Raw genomic sequence first — 20,532 nt, forward strand, 5'->3', positions numbered from 1 at the left:
GAGACAGGAGGATGGATTTATCCCGGACCGGTAGGTGAGTCCCACATTACAAGCCGCTCTGTGTAACATGCGGCGACCGGCTGCTAATGAGGCAATGAAGCTTCAAACTGCTTTGCCACATAGAGACCAAGCATGCTGTGCTCAAGCAACACAGCTCGGGTGTCATTGTCTTCCATCACTGTCAGATGGAACCGACTCGTTGCAGAGAAACAAGCTCAGGGCTCCCGTTAGTCTTTATCGTGAGTTAAAATTTTCACGAAAGTAAAATGTTCGTTTTTGTGGCGCATCTGTATCTTATTTTGAAGGGATATGTAAACGTTACCATAGCGACCAGAGTCAGAGAGCGTTTGGGCAGTGGTCGAGAGGAGATGAGTAGAGCTTGTGAGTCTTAAGTCTGGTTTAGACGGCAAGATTTATGAATTGTCGGCTGATTCTCCAAACCTCTGTGACCACAGAGCTGATAAAAGTACAACAGGTTCGATCGGTTCGTGTGTCCAAGGCAGGAGCAACACGAACCGATTCCAGTCACGAACATCCCGATTCCAGAGGATAATCCAGTAAAACCCCCCAACATAGCGGGAATTTAGAATAACCAAACACGGATGACGATGTAGAAACAATAGTGATAGTATGTGGACTCATTTTAAGAGATAAAAGACGTAACTAAAAGAAAAGGCGGNTATATATATATATATATATATATATATATATATATATATAAAAACAACAACAAAAAAAAAAACTGTCCACTGTGGTGAACACAATGCATGAAAGAGTTAATTCCCCAACTAATACCCAACACCCATTTTCCAGAATCCAATCTCTGTTGCAGCAACAAAGTGCACTCAGCATCAGTAACAGGAACCTCTGGCTGAGAGCCATCGACAAAAAAACACTGACCCATACCTTTAGGCCCTCTGCACTGAGTCTAATGGTTGTACTGGGGGCTCAGTGAGGACTCACTAATGGTCACCACACTCCTCACTGATGCCACACATACCACAGAAGTCAATGTACTTTTCCTCCCAGCCTACTTTCCAAAGGAAAAGTCAGCACTGTTCATCTGGACGAGAAGTCACAGGAAGCACAAATGTCGCTTGGAATGACCTGTTCATCATATAGGTCACTGCCATCATGTTGCCCCATAATATAGGAATTAATGCGCTGTAATAGGTTTCAGGCCTCTAAAAAGTAATTCAAACTCTGAGGGACCAAGTAATGAATAACAGCAGTTACTCGACTTGAGGGCATCACCTGACTTCGACCTTCTTAACACTCAATGAAAAAGGAACAGAGCCGTTCAAGGAGTAGAGCAGAAGGGAATAATAACCTCCTACAATCCAGCAGAAATGTCTGTCTCACTTGGTCAGCTGTATACATGAGGTTTTCTCTCACATAGCCAGTCTTCCATCCTCAGTTCTAAGTCAGCAATGGAAAATTATCATCTTTGTACTTCTCACCATTCTGCTACAGGACGATAAGGAAACATGCACTCCCTTGTTAGCTGGTGTACAAACAAGTTCCTCCAGGTAGTAGTGACTCAGAAATCATGAAAATTCACGCAAAAAAATCAACAACCCCCCTCATGTTTTCATGCTAAAGCATAATTGTAAGTTTATTACAATTTTTAGTCCAAAACATTAGGTTTAAGAGATTACTATCTCCCACCTGCAGGTGGCAGCATTTCTTACTCTTGCTACACTGCTGCCTCAGCCTTAATTAATGTTAAGTTGTAGTCCATTATTGGCATAACAAGTCACCAAAAGTCACATTTACCATCATAAATAAGTGCAAATTTAGCATTAACATTATGAGAACCTATCTACTGCAGGTCAGATAATAACTGATGACAATGAATTGCTTAAAGGAACCCTAAAAGCAGATGTCTACTGGGGAATTTGGAAAATTCTGCCACATGATTTAGAGAAATGAATAACATTGCTTGCTTACCACAAGGGCATATAGTTGCTGTATGCTCAGAACATTACGCATTGTTTAGCAGATACACTACTGTTGCTGGGTTGACTTAATTCACTCAATAATATATTATGTCGGGAGCTGAAATATTCCAAACAGACCTCCGGGGAAAAAGATAAGCCACAATGCCAAGCCTCTGTCTTATTAATCTACGGTACAAACCACTACATTCACCTTTTCATGGAAATGGGGACAATCATCAATTCACTACAAGGAGGTTGTCACAGCTTAAGAGATGTGACATGGATTTAGCTGAGATACAACATGAGCAAGCCAACTGTTAGCTTAATGGAACAACCTTGGATGCAATAGTGAATCAAGTTTTTTTCAATTTATGCAGTCTTACTGACCAAGCAAAGTACGACTAATCACCTTCACAAATTCACAGATGAAAAGCGGTGTGCAGTGTCCTGGCTCATGCAGCTGGACTCCAACTGACAAGGTCCTGATGTACAAACGCTTGAGGTGTGAATGCTAAGTCACAGCATCGGTCCTTTTGGAATCCAGTTCTGGCATCAACATGAATGATGTTGCCTTTCATGTTGCCACTTCAGCTGCACAACTCTCCCCCGCCATTCTTCTTTTACACAATGGCCTAAAAAAATGGGAATGTGCTGAAGCATCAGAAGGCGGCTGCGGCTGACAGAGCCTGCACCATTGTTTTTTGTCATGATAATGCTCTTCACAGAGACAGTAGCGATGATTCTAAAGTTCCTATTACTCTTCCTCCAGCATAGCCACCAGAACAGATCAAGAGGATATATGTTAAGGTTTATCTATTATTATATCCCGCAACAAATCATTTGGAACCTTCCTGACATATTCGCTGTAGACAGATTTATGTGCTCTCTTTGCAGTGAATGGACTGAAAATCTGCATTTCATATAGTCCAGCAGTTTGAAGTCGATTTAGTCGATGAGAAGCAGTATTATTTTGTTTTTATGAACAAAATCTTATTTTTTTTTACAAAGCAGTGATCTCTTGATTCATGTTATCTCTTGAAAAACCTAGGTTAAGATGAAATATACTTTTGAGATAAATTTAGTAAAATTTTAAGAAAGCTAATTAAAATATAAAAACACCTAGATGAAAGCATTTTTTTAAAATTAACTTTTTTTTAATAATGCAGAGACAGAGGTTCATAGAAAAAGAATAACCTTGAAAGTTACCCCGACAGAACTAAACATACCAAATTCATTTAAATATAAGACTTTAGAAACTAAAGCAGAAGTCTTCATTCTGAGTCATAGAAAGCCAAACATATTAAGAGAGCATTTCTGAGGCCTTGGTTTAATTCACTAGTTTGTAAAGGATATTTTTTTTTTAACATTGACAGAAGGTTGCATCTTAAAAATAGGTCATTGAATGCTGCACATCATACTTTAAGAGAGAAAAAAAGCCTAAGTGGTTGTAAACAAAAGGAGGTAGATCTACCTTTCTTGATAATCTTAAACTTTGCAGGGAAAAAATAAATAACTAGAAAAGTTTACCAAGCAATGATAAATGCTAAATATAAGTATTACTTTTTTGGAAGCTAAGCTTTACTTGAAAAAACTTGCACTCAATATACTGCAGGACATTCTTTAAAAGGTCACAAAAAACTCCCACAATGCATTTTGTACAGTTGTTTTTTTTTAACCATGCAACAATAATGCTTATAAGAAATGCAAGTCATTGAACTTTGATCACAAGAACATCAGAACTGCCCAGTTCAGTTTGAAATATCTATTTCAATTTAAATATTTTGGGCCAGTATTGAAGAAAAAACAAAAACAAAGAAAAGTAAACTTACTTTCTTATCACAGTAGACGTAAAGCCTCCTAAAAACTAATCACAGTTGGTGCCCTGATCTGAATTCAATCTTCCGCTGAGGCTTTTAACTTTGGTGGTGTGTTCAACTGCTATCAAAGCAAAATGATGCAACGTAACGACTGACATCATTCACTGCACACCCTGCTCTGTGCATCTGAATTTTGCATGACTGAGAGTAAGTTGTGGGGAAAAATATTAATTTGTTCTTGCAAAACAAGAATCAGCATATGAATAAGCTAAATGTTACTCGCTCACAGCCATATCCATCACCACGGGATCCCAAAGGGAACTGTTGTTCCCTGCCGTGAAGAGGCTGAAAATATCCATTCATTCTCCAAGACGCTTAGCCCATTTCAGGGTAGCGATAGGGGGGAGGCAGATTCCTGGCCCTACCATTCAGCAGCAGCTCTCCAAAATCCTCGACGAGAGATTTCGAGCTGTTTGAAGACCAGCAGGGAGATAAAATCCCTCCCACGAGCCTAAACGGGAGGCACGCCAAGCTTGTGGTGGTGGGGGACACAGTAGCTGCTGCACCATGTAAGCTAACTCCTGGAGTCTGCTCTACCTAGTCTACTCCAATCTCAGTTTCGTTATTAACCTGCGGTATCACGTTTTCGCATAATAACATGGGAAAAACACATTGTAAACATTAACTCCTGTTTTATAATCACCCTTAAGGCTGTAATGTTAAGTCTTTATAAAACTTAAAAGAAGACAGAAAAACATAAAGTTCAGGTGTAGTGCATTGAATCTTTCTAACACTGCATATTCATCTATTCTCTCAAACAACTTAATAATCTGCACGGTTGCTTGGCTGGAACCTGGCCCAGTTGCCTTTGGGCGAGAGGCAGGGTGCATCCTGGATAGCTTGCCAGAGAATTATGAAGACAGACATCAACGATTGCACACATTTATACCAAAAAGCTATTCAGAGGGACCAATTTACCAAAAGTTGAAAAGTTCTAGCCAGAAAGGCTCCAAACGTGATCTGCACAACGCATCCTTCAGGGAGGTAACTAGGCCTGTCGCGATAACAAATTTTGCTGGACGATAAATTGTCCCAGAACTTATTGCGATAAATGATAACATTTTTGTTTTGAGACCATTTTCAAGTCATATAATGGTAATAATGGCATAAAAATGCAAGAACACATTCTTAATAAACTTTAAATTCTAACTAGCATTTAACCCAGGGGTCCCCAAACTACGCCCCGCGGGCCGGATCCGGCCCGCCTCCACATTTGGTCCGGCCCCCTGAACAATACCAGAGAGCATTCAGATTTTTATTCATTTACCGTATTTTCCGGACTATAAGCTGTTTATATGTGAATTTTTCTTCAACCGCCAGGGGGCTCTTTAGCAGGAAGTGAATCATTGGAGGTCTCGGTTACACTAGCAGCAAAATGAGTAAGAAACAGATCAGATGTCTTTGTAAAACTTTGGAAAGTTTCTTTGCAAAGGGGAAAAGGCCCAGAGAAGAGACAGGAGAATGGATTTATCCCAGACCGGTAGGTGATTCCCACATTACAAGCCCGCTCTGCGTAACATGCGGCGACCAAGCTTCAAGCTGCTTTGCCACATAGAGACCAAGCACGCTGTGCTCAAGCAACACAGCTCGGGTGTTATTGTCTCCCATCACTCCCTGATGTCTCGTTGCAGAGAAACAAGCTCAGGGCTCTCGTTAGTCATTATCGTGAGTTAAAATTTTCACGAAAGTAAAATGTTCATTTTTGTGGCGCTTCTGTTATTTTGAAGGGATACGTTACCATAGCGACCAGAGTCAGAGCGTTTGGGCAATGGTCGAGAGGAGATGAGTAGAGCTTGTGAGTCTTAAGTCTGGTTTAGACGGCAAGACTTAAGAATTGTCGGCCGATTCTCCAAACCTCTGTGACCACAGAGCTGATAAAAGTACAACAGGTTCGATCGGTTCGTGTGTCCAAGGCAGGAGCAACACGAACCGATTTAAGTCTCGAACATCCCTATTCCAGAGGATAATCCAGTAAAACCCCCCAACATAGCGGGAATTTAGAATAACCAAACACGGATGACGATGTAGAAACAATAGTGATAGTTTGTAGAGTCATTTTAAGAGATAAAAGACGTAACAAAAAGAAAAGGCGGTGGATAAAAGACGACGGTAGCAGCCGCTCTATTTGCTGCACTATGATTTGGAGGTGAATATGTTTTTTCATAGTTAACATTTTTAACTGAATAAACATAAACATATAATAACGACCTTTACATAAAATAATAAACATTTCCACATATCATCTCCGATATCCATCTGACTCTCAGTTGCGCAATATGTCAGCTGTTTGGGATTCTCCTCTGTTCTGACATCACCGCGCTTTCTGATTGGCTACCTGTCACATTCAACAGGTTGCATTCTCGTTCCCAGCAGGGAAAACCCCACAGGCTGCGATAAAAGGGCCAAGACAACCCAAATAGGGCATATTCAGAATTTAGTGGGAATACCAACATGCATAAGCCTCATCTAACTGTTCATCCCCCACCCACTCCCCGGGTCGCAACAAAATTTCCAAGTCTTGAGACCAGTCCACGGTAATAAAAAGGTTGGGGACCACTGATTTAGCACATGCTAGTAGCAGACACGAAGGATCAGCACTTTTACTGTTACCGTTCGGAAACTACCGTAATCAGTTCAGTTAAATCTAAACTTGGCAACTTTTTCTTTTTCAACCCTAATAAATGTGATATTCAATTGACCTGTTATGACTCAATTTTTGGGTGTCCGCCCCCCTCTGCTGCTGCTGCATAGTTGTGGAAAACCTGGAGAGATATCTGCGGCTTATATGTGCACGTTTACTGGTTTAAAAAAAAAAAAGAAAAAAAAAAACTTTGGGGTTGTGGTTATAGGCCAGTGCGGCTCATAGTTCGGAAAATACGGACTATAATCCTTACTGGATTTTTTTCTGTGAAGAACCCAGAGAATGTTATTTGATTGTGCTTTCTGGAAAACAATATATTTTTACATTTAGTCTCTCCTGCAAACGTCACACTTTTTCTGTTACAAACTGACTCCGGCCCCCATCAGAGAAGGGACAAGTTATGTGGCCCTCACAGGAAAAAGTTTGGGGACCCCTGATTTAAACGCTGGAACCGGAAGACATTTGGAATGTCCAAGATAAATAATGAAAGCAACAGAAACAACAAATAAAATGAATTATGGAGTCTCTGTAAGCAAAACTGTCTTTCAAAAAAAAAGAAATAGTTGAGACCAAATCACCAGACTGAATACCTGCATCGTTCATTTTTAGGTAAAACGAGAGAGGAAAAAAGAGAAAAACGATAAATCAAGCAAATGAAAATGATTGAGTCTCTTTTAATTTATCACGCGATTAATTGACTTATTGTTTATTGTGACAGACCTAGAGGCAAAAGCATAAGCAAATGCACAACAGCACAGGCATTACCTTCACAAAAACAGAAGGATTCACTACTGACTATTGAGCTAATTATTGCTGCATTATGCTTCCAGTCAGTTGCAAACTCCGCATGTCTTTCGTTTGGCTGAATCTTGGTAAAGTACCATGCTGTTTGGAGGGACATAAAGCTTTCATTGAGCAAACAGCGGCCGGCCGGGGCCGATAACAGTAAAAGTGTTGGTCAACTGCCTAAAAAGCAAGGTGATGTATTTTGAAAAATTAAACAGTCTAAGCACATTGCCAAAGAGTCCTACACAGAAGCACTGCACCGAGCTGAAAAGGTCAAAAGGGGGGGTTTGAGAGGGTGGGGGTGGATTGATGTACACATAAATGCAGAGCTCTTCATCTGGACAACAGTGGCTGGCGGTGCAAAACCACCGTGTGCAACCAGCATGCAATTTCTCTTTTATTTGTGTCTGTTGGCTATCTGCTACCTAAAATCTGACTACCCTCCTGGCGTGCTGAAGAGTTCCTCCACCCAAATTCTCTCTTTTTGACACAATCACTTCCTATCCCTGAGACGCACAGAATTACCCTCCAGTGCTTACAAAGCATCTGCCTTGCTGGCTCATTTTATTTATTTTTTTATTCTTTTCATTCTTTTTGAAACTTTAAAAAGAGAAAAATCTACACACACTGAGAAAAGACCCTCATATGCCCATTTTTATCTGCCTGCACCATTTTTTTTTGTTCTTTTTTTTACTCAGTCGCTGTAGGATTTATAAAGGAAATGTCACAGCCACAAGTTAAATGAAGCATTTTTGAAACAAGAAAATACATGAGCTAGTACTGGCATCAATTCACACCGTGGTTCTAAAGCTTAAAGCTATGACTGTCTAAATCGAATGACTTATCATTCCTACTGCTTGAAGGAAATGCTAGAGAAAGTGTCAGTGTTTTCAGTTTGCAGCATTCTGTGGAGGCATACAGTTGTACAGGCCTGACCCTCCTGCACCCGACGATGGGAATGTAGCAGTTCAGGCAGGCAAGGCGGCACAATGCCATTAAGTGCTTTAAATATACATATTTAAAATGCATCCTAAAGTACACGGACAGTAAGTGCAGGGAGGCAAGAAATGTGGTCAAACCTTTGAGCAGCTAAAAAAACGTGCAGTAGCAGTCTGCAAACCTCGGAAGCTGAGAGATGCAGGAACCACTGATTCCTTTATAAAGTGCGTTGCAGTAATCCGGGCTGAGTAGCAACAAAGGCGTGGATTACAGCTCAGAAATGCTGCTGTGAAAGAATTGGCTTTATTTTCGCCAGTTCCCTTAAATGAAAAATAAAAAATAAAAAATAAAGCTGGACTCGACAGCTGCTCCGATGTGATTTTTTTTTTTTTACTTTAGACCAGCATCCACTTTGACATATGGGTTTGTTTCTGGTCTGACACATTGGGCCAGGGCACCAACATCCACATAGGGGGTCTCAGTAGAGCTTCCAAACACCATCAGATCACTCTTTTTTTTTATTGAATTCGAAGAAGTTCACATCCATCCAAAGCTTTTCCGTGATGCAGACATGAAAACGGATCATTCCTATGGTCCACTGTGTCAAAAGCAGCAACAGGGCAAAAGGACAACTCAATCACTGGAGTCAGTTGCTAAAAATATGTCATTTGAAACTTTCAAATAAATTGATTCTGTACTTTATAAAGATTTAATTCATCCAAGATCCGAAAATAATTAACTTGATCTATGCTAAACCCAAAGCTGTGAAGAAAGCTTGCGACTGACAAAATGTATTGATGGCATAAATACATTGATCCTGTTTTATTTGCTTATCATACAAAGCAACGTTAATATTATACATACGGCAAAAACTCACTGAAAACACTTTTATATTGCCCCCCACTCTTAAATTATATAGAATATACATACAATGTTTACAACAAAAATGTGATGTAAACAACACTTACTCAACAGTAAGACTGTGTATTGCTGCTGGATTTGAAAGTAAGCCTGTTTTGCTGCTGTTAGTTGTACAGTAGTGATATCACACTGCGTGTCGGTTGAACGTGACACTTTTTGTAAAATTGAAATCCAAGAGCTAGTGGATAATTGTCATGGTTACAATTCAGAGGGTACTCCAGCTGGTAGCCAACAAAGACAAAGCTGGACACTTGGAAATATATTTAGTCTAAAAAAGAAAAAAGAACAAAAAAGAAGAAGAAGAAGGAAAAAAAAAAGATGGACCGCCATGATGTGGAAGCTAAAAGTCAGTCCATCACTTTTATTAAGGAAAATCAGTTTAAAAGTTACGGCAAGCTACAAGGGACATTTCAGTTAAGCAGTTACCAGCAGTGAATTTAAAATAAAATAGAGCAAGAAGATCATGTTATGCATGTTGGCTTACCTTCCCACGCTTAAATAAGAACAGAAGAGGTGTGACATACATTCAAACAGCAAGTAAGAAGCAACAGATGACATCTAGGAGAACTAGGACGAGGCACCATGGGGGTAAAAGGTAGGAATTATAGGTAATTTTAAGATAAATGAGGCAACAGTATGCTGTGTGATACAGTTAAGGTGAACGTGGAGCTGTTGAGTATTCAAATGACCATTTCCACAGCAAAAAGGGAAGAAAAAAAAAAAGAGTATGCATTACCCCTAACAGCTTAAATAGCTTTCTCTAAGCATTTCAAGTACAATTTCCAGCCACTTAGAATATTAATAGAAACACAGGTGCAGGTGCTGCAGGCAAAAATCACATCCTGATACATGTAAATGTTTTGATGTCTTTTTGTTTGACGCCTCTCCTCTCTCTCGTCACAGGGGAATAACTCACCAAAGAGCAACTTGACCTTTATTAAGTTTGCACCCCCCAAAAAAGAAAAAAAAAAAGAGTAGTATAATGTGCCAGAATGGCAGCGTCACCACACGTGACAAGTACAGACATAATGGTGAAAATGGCACCACGTGCAGGAGTGTGAAAAAAAAAAAAAAAAAAAAAAAATCCAAGACAAACAGCACGGTTCAAACTGCGCCAGCTCTCTTGCCAGAAGACAGCGACATTGCATCAAAACCTAAAAGTCATTTTTGCAGCACTCTGCCATATGCCTGTGAGAAAACCTGTCTTGTCGGAAAATCTGCTAAGTCAAAATCTCTAGCACCAAAAACTTGATATGACCCCTGGTAACGGTGGCCTTATTAGCCTCATTCAAAGTCCCGCAGAGTGCATCGGGCTATGGACCGGCGACTTACCGGGTCTTTAGCTTGCTGCGCTAACACGGCGTAGGTGGATATCCTGCTGCAGAGGCATTTGGTGTGGACAGTGTTTGATGCTAGCGTTTGGCAGCCTTCTGTGCCCCAGTTTTCTGTGCCAGCTTCCCTGGAGGTAGAAAGCAGGGAGGGGTTTGGGGCGGAGGGGGTGGTGGGGTTGGGTGGGATATCATATAGGAAAGAGACAGTGACAATGAGACAATCGTGAAACTGGAACATGACACAGTGCGTGTGTTTCAGTGGTGAAAGTTTCAGTCGGCCGACACTCTTCATCACGTAGGTCCTCAAATTCATTAATTTTACACAGCACCATTTAGTGATTGGCCCATTTACAACGACACTTCTATTCTCTCTGTTTGCATTGAGTGCATAAAGAATTCTTTTTTTTTTGCTCTTGGCTGCTTTTACGCTTCCTTTTACAACTTTGTTCATCCTTTTCTTCTTTTCATTTCATACCTTAAGGTACACAGTAAACTGAATGGATCTGAAATTGAATTGAGGCCTTGAGGAGAAATATGTTACTTTATCAGCTACATGTTGATAAAAAAACAAAACAAAAAAAACTGTATGCACTGAGGTCAGATGGCACTAAACGGTCAATTGCTTTGACACACAGACACACTGAGGCGAGCACACAGAAACTCCCTTAATAGAATCTTGTACATTTGATAGCTTTGCTTCTCTTCTTTTTATTTTCTCTACATCACCATTTTTACTTCGTTGTAAATGTTCCTCACAGCAGGCAAAATGTAGAGTTTGATCAATAAGGCCGTCACTGAACTAATTATCCTCAAAGTTCACATTTCACGCTGACCTTATATTGAACCCCAGATATTCTCTGTTTCTACCCGTCAGGGAGAGTCGGAAACAAATCTTGAGGCAAAGACAAGATTGGGTCAATGGGTCCTATGTTCTTGTGTTACGGTAACATTTCCTCACAGCTTATTTTTCTTCTCATTAGCCTTTTTTGCAAGCTGAAGTAGATCAGACCTGTGACAGATGTTTGACCACTAATCTAACCTGCTCGGGTTGCATGCAAAAAAATCAATTTACAGTGCTTTGGGAAAATACTTTTACCTCTTGAACTTTTTCACCTAATGTCAAGCTGCATCCGCAAACTTTATTGTACTTCGTTAGGATGTGACACGATACAATAAAGTTTAAGTTTGAAAAAAAAAGAAGAAAAAACAACTAAAGAAAAGTTTAGCATTCAGCCTCATTTACTGTTATGCCCCGAACTAAAATCTAGAGATAGCAGTGGCATTCAGAAGATGACTAATTATTTTAGAAAACCCATCTTTGTGTGATTTAATCAAGGTGTAAATACAGCTGTGCTTTGGAGGTTTTAGAAGTTGGTTATAAAACAATACTCCAAGCTTTGAATGTCATACATGGCTTTATTCAATTCATTGTTTGAAAGGGTAAAAAAAAAAAAAAAAAAAAAAAAAAAAAATCTAAACTAAAGATTTACCCAGACAAGCAGACGAGCACTTTAACAAGCAGGATAGGCAATAAGGTAATTAATAAGAAAAGTGGCTTAGAGGCCCATAGTGACACTGGTGGGGGTGAGGAAATCTACAGCTCAGATGAGAGAATCCATCCACAGGAAAACCTTTAGTTGTGCACTGTTTAAGTATGGCCTTTATTGTGGCCAGACAAGAAAAAAGCCATACCAAGCTCCTTCTAAGGTTTGCCACAAACTATGCAAATCTATGGGAGAAAGTGCATTGGTCAGACGAGGCTAGTATAAGTAATTTTGTGGCAACATACACATTGCTATGCGTCACCCTGAACATACCATCCCATGGTGAAACATGGCAGTATGACAATACTGTGGTTCGTCACGATTTTCAGAGCTGGTCAGAGTTGATTGATAAATAGATGGTGTTAAAAAACAATAAGATACAACAAGCTGTGTTTAGTCTGGAGTGGAGGTTAACACATTTAAAACCGCTGAGGCTTTGAAAGGAAGAAGATGCAGTACTGCAAATAAAATTAGCCAAAAAAAAATTAAGATGTTTCATTTAATCAGAATGTACAATTTATGAAACTTCATGTAAAATACATGAAAGACGAAGCTCGGCAAATGCTAAAAACACTTATTTAAAAAAAATTCCACTCATGCAAACTTTGTCTTCCCAGGGAAGAGTCCATCTCCAACCGGACGAAACACAAGGTTACACACCGTTTGTTTTTTTTGTTTATTATCTTGCAAACAGGCGACGCAATCTGACCGTGTAAAAACTGGAGGGTGATTACACCTAGCAAGCTATAGCTCATTAAAAACTAAAAAGAACTTACGCAACCGATGCTGCAATATCTTCTGATTTCAGTATGTGGGCGTTTCAAAAGGAAGCAGATATCTTAGGGAGGTGAAACAGAGTACAAGTCATGCTAGTGGAATTCTTTGATTTAATTTGTTAAATCTTCTTTTTACTCTGCTCTGAGTGTAAGAAAACAACACTTTCCCTTGTTTTGCCTCCATCATATCATGAAAAGGAGGAAGCGCCAGTAAGAATGACACAAGCTGAAATGGTTCAGATCTGAAAGTGGGTAAACAGCTTTTCGTTCCCGCTTTAATCAGCAAAATACAGTTTGTGTTTGCTCGCTGTGTTGACTCTCTCTTTTTTTACTATTATTATTATTATTATTATTTATAAAGCAAAATAGCTGAAATCAAATCATTTTATGAACAGTATTGTGTATCCTGTTATTTTAGAGCAAATGTTTTAGAGGAGAATATAATCACCCCGTTCTGAGCTAGCAATAGTAATGAATCCCCACAGAATAAAATGGAGAGAAAATTGTTGTGTCACACCAGCCACACTTTTATTGAGCAAAATGGGGGTTTTTTCTGGACATCATTTAAACTTCAAGGGTCACAACTTTTAATAAAATATGAAGTTACTGGAGCTCCTGCTGTATGGAATACTATACTCAATATATTAGAATATCATCAAATATCTATTTTAATTAAAGAACAGAGCTTAAAAATGAGTCTCATTATGCACTGCCATAGACACACGGGGAAAAGACTGAAAGACGTTGAACGTTAAAGGGAACAACTTTGCTCACTTTCCGAAAACTTGGCAGGATTTTGATGCGTATGATACACTCAAACTTTGGTGAAAAATGTTCAGGGTCAGTTCAAGGAACTGGGACTGAAGATGGTGACCCAGTGTTATTCTTCTCACACTCGAGTATGAGTGAGAATCTATGTGACGCACCAGAACAAGTCCAGGCCCGCTGCCTGTACATCAATAAGTAACACCACAGGAGATTCTCAAGGGGAACTCAGATTCAAAATGTTCTTGTAATTTTTGAGAATTTTCTGTTTTCCCCAGTAAAGTGTATCAGTAAGTTTGATATATATATATATATATATATATATATATATATATAAATAAAAATAAATTAGGTCAACAGGTTGATTGAACCATCCATTGGCAATGCTACAATCAAACACATCCTGTACTTTTTCCAGGATTTAGCATTTATAGAAATCATGTTTTTGACTTTTGGTAATGAGCATCAAGTATTAAACCTTTGAACGTAGTGCTACTCCTACTTCATTAGAATTTTTTGGTATTGTGTCCATATAATTATGAGAGGCTTTGTTTTTTCTCTTGGTAAAATTAATTTGGAGAAGCCTATTAATAAAATCAGAAAATGCTTAAAGTCTGCAAAACTTTTTCACATTAATTTAAATAATTATTTTAGATTAGTAGACTGTAATAAATCTCTTCAAAGTTAATCATTCTTGAACCATGACAGGCTGAAGATGGTATTTTATGTTACTTTGAAGTTTTTCATTTCTTGAAAGGAACAACGCAACATTTATTTTTTTTTTCTGTCAACAACAGTAAAATAATTTTGATGATTCCGTTTCTCTCCCTTCCAGCTACGACAAAGAGTCCCACACACCCAGCTCGGCCGTGCAGGCTCCTTTGGAGAACCGGGTGACATAGTGGAGGAGACAAACGGTGTGATGCAAGTGAGCAAGCATCAGTCCGTGGTCGTCTCCGTTTCCCTTTCCCGTCCCGACACTTGATGCCTTACTGTTCAAACACAGGCGCCTGCCAAACTTCAGATCAAAGCCCAAAAGAACGGACAACTGAAGGTAAGGCACAACAGAGGACAGTTTTTCTGGAGAAAATTTGTTACGCATTTGTATTAAAATGCTCAGCACATTTTTTAGTGAAACATGTCATGATGATTCTTTTGGTGGCCCCTCTGGCCACTTGCTGCTCTATGCGCCGCGCATCATGTGCGTGGGTGGAGCTTCGGCACCGTTACTCCCAAAGGGATCCTGATATGACGGATTTCCCACAGACATAACGCACACACCGGTCTACGCGGTTGGCACACAAATTACAATGTCGATAATGAGATCTGAGCACAGTGCACTTCAAAGAGCCGAGGTTTGAAACCCCAGTCGCAGCAGCAGTGACAGTTTGACAGATTGCAACATGGTGTGTGGTGGTGTATGTGTCATTGTGTTTGTCAGAGAAAATGTACGAGAGAGACAAACAGAGTGAAAAGATTCATTTGTGAATCTTTTCACTCTTTCCCTGCCTGCCGTTTGGCCTGCTGCGCGTTCAGATCACCGTCTGGTGTTGGCAGGGAGTTTTCCAGCAGCTCCCTTCAGATGACAACACCTCACATGTGTAAGAAATAAATCCCCTCTTTGTTTCATAAGATTCAAACTCGTCTTCTTTAGTCTAATCAGATTGGTCGCTCTGGTGCCCGTCGGTAACATTACGGCTTGGAATTTAGCCAAGCGACATGTCGTCCGCAAACCTGATTAATCTTTGTTCTTACGGAGACCTGCGCAACATCGGCTTTCGCTTCGAGACCCGGTGACTCTGAGGATTACGACCTGGGCTTAGCTAATGGAGAAAGATTAAAATACACATTTGTTTCTTCCATTTGTGACAACTGAACTAAAACCCTGGAATTCTCCATGTGTATGAATGGATTCCTGTGAGTAAATGGTTATATTTCTCTATGAAGTGGCAACATAGTCAGTAATTTGTCCGTCACCTATTGACTGAGGGAGTTAAATACAGACAATTATTAAAGCCTATAGGTATTAGACATATACTAAATGTGTATTTTACAAGCTCTTGAGCTCAAAAAGTGACAGTCACATAATATATTAATTCATCAAGCCTTTATATCTGGCAATTTGGCTGATGAAACAAGGCTGATGTTTTTTTTTTGTTGTTTTTTTGATGTGAGAGAAGTTGCAAGGTCGTGCTGAAAAATGAAGAGGAGAGAATGAAGTGCAATGAAAAGCCCTGCAATGACGACTGTGACGACTTCAGACTCGATAAGACACATGGGACCATCACCAGCAAATAACGTGACACCCCGAATAATCAGTGACCGTGGCAACCTCACACTGAAACTCAAACATCTTAGATTCTGTGCCACTGCAATTTTTGTCTGGACCTTGATTTTCAAAATGAAATGCTAAATTTATTTCTACGTGAAATGAAGACTCTGAACAACTGAGAAATATTTCAGACTATTTTCTCCTCAGCCCATTCGTGGCTTGCAAGTCACAATCCTCTCAAGGTTTGGCTTGTATTTCTTGTGCATGTTTTTCAACCGCGCAGCTTTTTTTTCCAATCAACTTCCCATTAACACAGTTTCCTGTGAGAGCTGAGACTTTTTTTTATTTTTAGAAATGGCCTTTTGTGGCTTTAGGACTTTGTACAGCGTATAAATGGCAAGTATTTTTCTTCATTTTTATAATAAAAATAATGTTGCATTATCCTGAAATATTTTTTGAGAGACTCATTTTGAAGTTAATGATACACCATGTGTTAAAAATAAAACCATATAAAATGTTCCTTTTTTAATTAAATTACAGGAATAAATTATCTTTCTGATAATATTCTTATTTACTTATTTTTAAGATCAATCTGCAGTGTTTCAGTTTGTTAACTACCAATGCTCAACAAAAATAATTAAAGAAACAAGGTATAACACATCTGAGAGTGACAAGCAAAAACACACACATATCAAATTCTGATGTATCTTAAAGTTTTCAGTCAATAGAAAAATGTGCATATGGAAAAGATTCATTGTCTCCTAATTGTTTGCAGAATGTTGGGGTGGCTTTTCAAAAAACAAAACAAAACAAAAAAAACAAACAGGAAAAATACTTCCTAAGCAACAGCACAAAGTGACCTTTTGTCTGCTGAGAATGAATTGGCACGACGTCCATACTGAAAGGGCAGTGCCATGAAAGCCAATTCCCTCCTATCAAAGCAGAATGATAGCTAAACATGATTTGAATGTCTAAAATACTTAAAAGTTCTTAAAGCAAGGATTTAAACTGAAAAGTCACCTCTGCATCTCTCTCACACATACAAACTTCAGCAGTGATGTCACTTCAGAGGTTTGTCAAAGGTAACCTTTCACAGTCATCTATAAAGCTGACTTAAGTTCATAGTTGGCATTTTTATCACATTTGAATGAGAAAATATTTGATCTTATTTTAAACAGTGCCAAAGACATGAAGGTGAGGATTTGAAAGAAATGGCAAATGGCTTTTTTTTTTAAATTTTTTTTATTTTTTTTGGTGACTTTCACCAGAATTGAGATATACTGGAACATATTTGTCCAATAACAAAAGCAAGCACAGTTTCACATTGAGCACATCTTTAAAACTGAAAATCATCATCAGTTCCAGATTAAATGTCAGTGATTTGTCACACCTGGAGCGCGTCTTATTTGTTATCTCCAACCAGACACTGTCTTTAGTTTTAAAGTGTGTCAAATTGCCATTATGTAAATCTGGAAAGCTTTTCGATGCTGGCAGAGCAAAAACAAAAATAAGTTACTGTCAAGTCTGGCAAAGGATGAAAAAAAGTTTGAAAAGTTTTTATTGTATTCTTCAATTATAAGAAGCACTGGTTTCAGTTTCTGTAATTTTGTCTGGTACAGGTTAAAAAAGAAAGAAAGAAAATTAAAAAGAATAATTTGTACTGTTGTACAGTGCATCATCCAGAAAGTATTCAAATCACTTCACTTTTTCCACATCTTGTCATGTTTTAACCTTACTCCAAAAAGTATTAAATTAATCACTTTCCTTGTGATTCTAGACACAAACACTTCATTACAACAATTTGGAAATGACTTTGAGTGTTTTGCAAATTTGTTAAAAAGAAATCGCATTTGCACAATTACCCACAGCGTTTGTTTAATACGTTGTTGATCCACCCTTGGCTTCATTTGCCCCCACAAGTTTTTTTTTTTTTTTTTTTTTTTAATTCTGACTTGAAATGAACCGTTGTCCAGTCTGAGGTCAAGAGTACTCTGGAGCAGATTTTTAGTCAGAATGTCTCCTGTATTCATATTTCCCAATATCTTATTTCCTGCATCCCAATAGATAGATACTGCCTCAATCAGCATCATCATCACTGTTGGGATGATGGAGTTTCTGCAAACAAGACGCCTGACGTCTTTGTCTCATCAGACCAGAGTCCTTTAGGAGGCTTTTTGGTAAACTGATCGGCTGGTTGACGGTCAAGCCTCAAATGAAAACATATTCGCGGGTCAACAGAGTCAGTCCGGTTCATCTCAGTTTTAGTCAGTGATGATGGTTATACAAATTACTCTTAGTGTGTTTTGATATATACATGTATTCATACTCCAAAGAGTTTGCAAGTAAGAAGGAAGGTTGAAATGGCTGGTTGAGCATTCTGACTTCAAAATACAACTTGAAATATCACTTGAAAGTGCATTCACTATGTCTAATGTGCTAGGTCTTACAAAATAGGTCCAAGACTTTTTTTCTTTTTTTTTTTTTTTGCTTCTGGCCAGAAGTCCAAGCGCAAGAAAAAAAACCATAAACGAAAGACAGGAAATGAAAAACAGCATGCAATGCCTTAAAGAAAGCAGCTGAGGATGACAGACAAATTTTATGCCTAGTTGGAAGTTAGAATGGAAATTAAAGGCAGTTTGTTAGAATTACAAAAAAAATATTAATTTATTTCCACTCACGCCTTCAGATGTCAGCGCGACCAGGTTTAATATTCAATACACAGTCCTATGAGTGACATGGAGAGCACTACAATATATTTTGTCTAAGCTGATGTTTTTATGGCATTCCTTTTTTTTTTTCCTTTTTATCAAACAGGGTGATTCACAGTGGAAGCACCAGCTTTGAAGAGTCATGAACAGGACAAGAGGGAAGGATGGAAGGAAGGTGAAAGATTTAAGGTATTATGGAAGAAAATGGCCTCAAAAAGAAAATAATACAATAAATTAGGCGTTGGAGCTTAATCAGAACACATTTTCCATAAGTGGATTTTACCACACCATTTTGAAAATAAATGTACTAATACTCCTTAACCTTACTCACGTTTTGTCATATCACAGTCACAAACTTCATGGTATTTTATTGGAATTTCATCCATTGTGACGTGAAAATGAAGGTTTTTTTTACAACTTTTTTTTACAATTACAATATGTAAAGTACAAAACCCAACTGTGTTTGGCTCTCTTTGTTTGGGCATCCCTATGTGAAATCGAGTTCCACCAATGAATAGGTCGGCTTTTAAACAATCCAACCTTGACGGAAGACTTGCAACAAGAAAGTCATAAAAAGGCATATTTGTAAATGTTCCATTTTTTATGAGAACAAAATTAAGCGTCTGGCCAACATGGGTATGTGTGGCTGAAAACGTACTCTGTACATGTCCGGTAGTACATTTCACAGAGTAAAACATTACCCTGGCAGCACCATGATTTTTCTTAAATAACGGCAAGGAGTTGGTGGGAAAATACATGAAGCTAAATACAGGATACTTCTGGAAGAAAACTAAAGCATAGCAGCTAGAATAACTGTCAGAATGGTTCAGTTAAAGTCAATGTCTAAATCCAATGACTGATCTGTGGTAGGACTTGCAAATTGATGTTTGGAAACCCACCGACTAATCTGGCTGAGATTGAGCTATTTTGCAAAGAAAACTCACCGAAGTTTAAGCTGAGTAAAGTTGCCAGAGACACACACCAAATACGTACAGATGTACTTGCAGTAAAGCGTAGAGGCACTTACTAGAAATCCATAAAAAAGATTTCTAAAACTGTAAAAATGGATAAAAATGAAAACTGTGTATTGTTTTCCTTCCACTTTTCAATTATGCACTACTTTGACTTGGTCTATCAATTAAAACGTCCCCAAAAACACTTTGCAGGCAGTGTATTGCTCAAGTTAAATAACTGACATTTGGGATTTACCCCTTAGGCCTGCTACGATAAGGTTTGGGTCATTCCACAGCATTTAATTTTAGCATAAATAAGCCTTAACATTGAGCTTAAGTGAGAGGTTACACATTTTTAGGGTGCCTATCTCTTATGTTCCCTTACTTTTTTTTTTCTTGATAACAAGCAGAGCCGGGGGATTGCATATAAAATTAAAGTAAAAGGCTGACCCAGTTCCTTTCAGCTGCTTGTGCTCGCCATCACATCTCTCCCTATAATTAAACTGACAAAAGAATGTGTTCAAATTGATCCCCAATTTAGAAAAGGGTTTTAACTGGGTCTTTAAGTTAAGGTTCTCAAACAGATTAGCTCACAGTCACAGAACGGAAGAAATGAAAATTTATTTTGTGATTATCTGCATGCCGTTTAAAGAACAATTAGGGGGTCATTTTGTTTGCAAAGATTCTCTAAACGTGGCAAATGCAACATCATTAATGTTCAATCTGGATTAAGAGTTTTCCATGTTTTTACTTGTAAGACAAAGAAAAAAAATGAATCTATTTGTTCATTCCTTTTTTTAAAACATGCAAGATTATACATGTGAACCAGCATATCATGACTCCTTGAAAATTTTAACGATCAGCTCTAAGTGTCTGCCGGAACAGACTAACACTTTTCTATAAAATATTTCTTCGAGCTCACAGAAGCCTTTTTGGCGAAGACATTTTATCTATGACTACCAAAGAGCTGAACTGCACATTCACCAGAGGCAATACATATTCAGCCCATTTTTACTCTCAAGATAGCAAGGAAGCATTGAAGCAAATCTTCATATGACAAATCGTTTGTACTTACTCAA

General features: G+C 38.6%; 1 protein-coding gene across 3 annotated transcripts in view; it reads right to left on the minus strand.

The window, feature by feature from the left end:
• adgrb2 (adhesion G protein-coupled receptor B2) overlaps positions 1–20,532 on the minus strand; it is a 315,878-nt gene that overhangs the window by 78,089 nt on the left and 217,257 nt on the right. For all 3 annotated transcript variants that reach the window (XM_015056969.1, XM_015056967.1, XM_015056968.1), the window contains one exon: positions 10,437–10,563. In XM_015056969.1, the coding sequence (XP_014912455.1) occupies positions 10,437–10,563 (127 nt within the window). The remainder of the gene's footprint in view (positions 1–10,436; positions 10,564–20,532) is intronic.

The sequence above is a fragment of the Poecilia latipinna genome, unplaced genomic scaffold, assembly GCF_001443285.1.
Source record: "Poecilia latipinna isolate Pla-1442-1.1 unplaced genomic scaffold, P_latipinna-1.0 Scaffold1422, whole genome shotgun sequence".
NCBI lineage: Eukaryota > Metazoa > Chordata > Actinopteri > Cyprinodontiformes > Poeciliidae > Poecilia > Poecilia latipinna.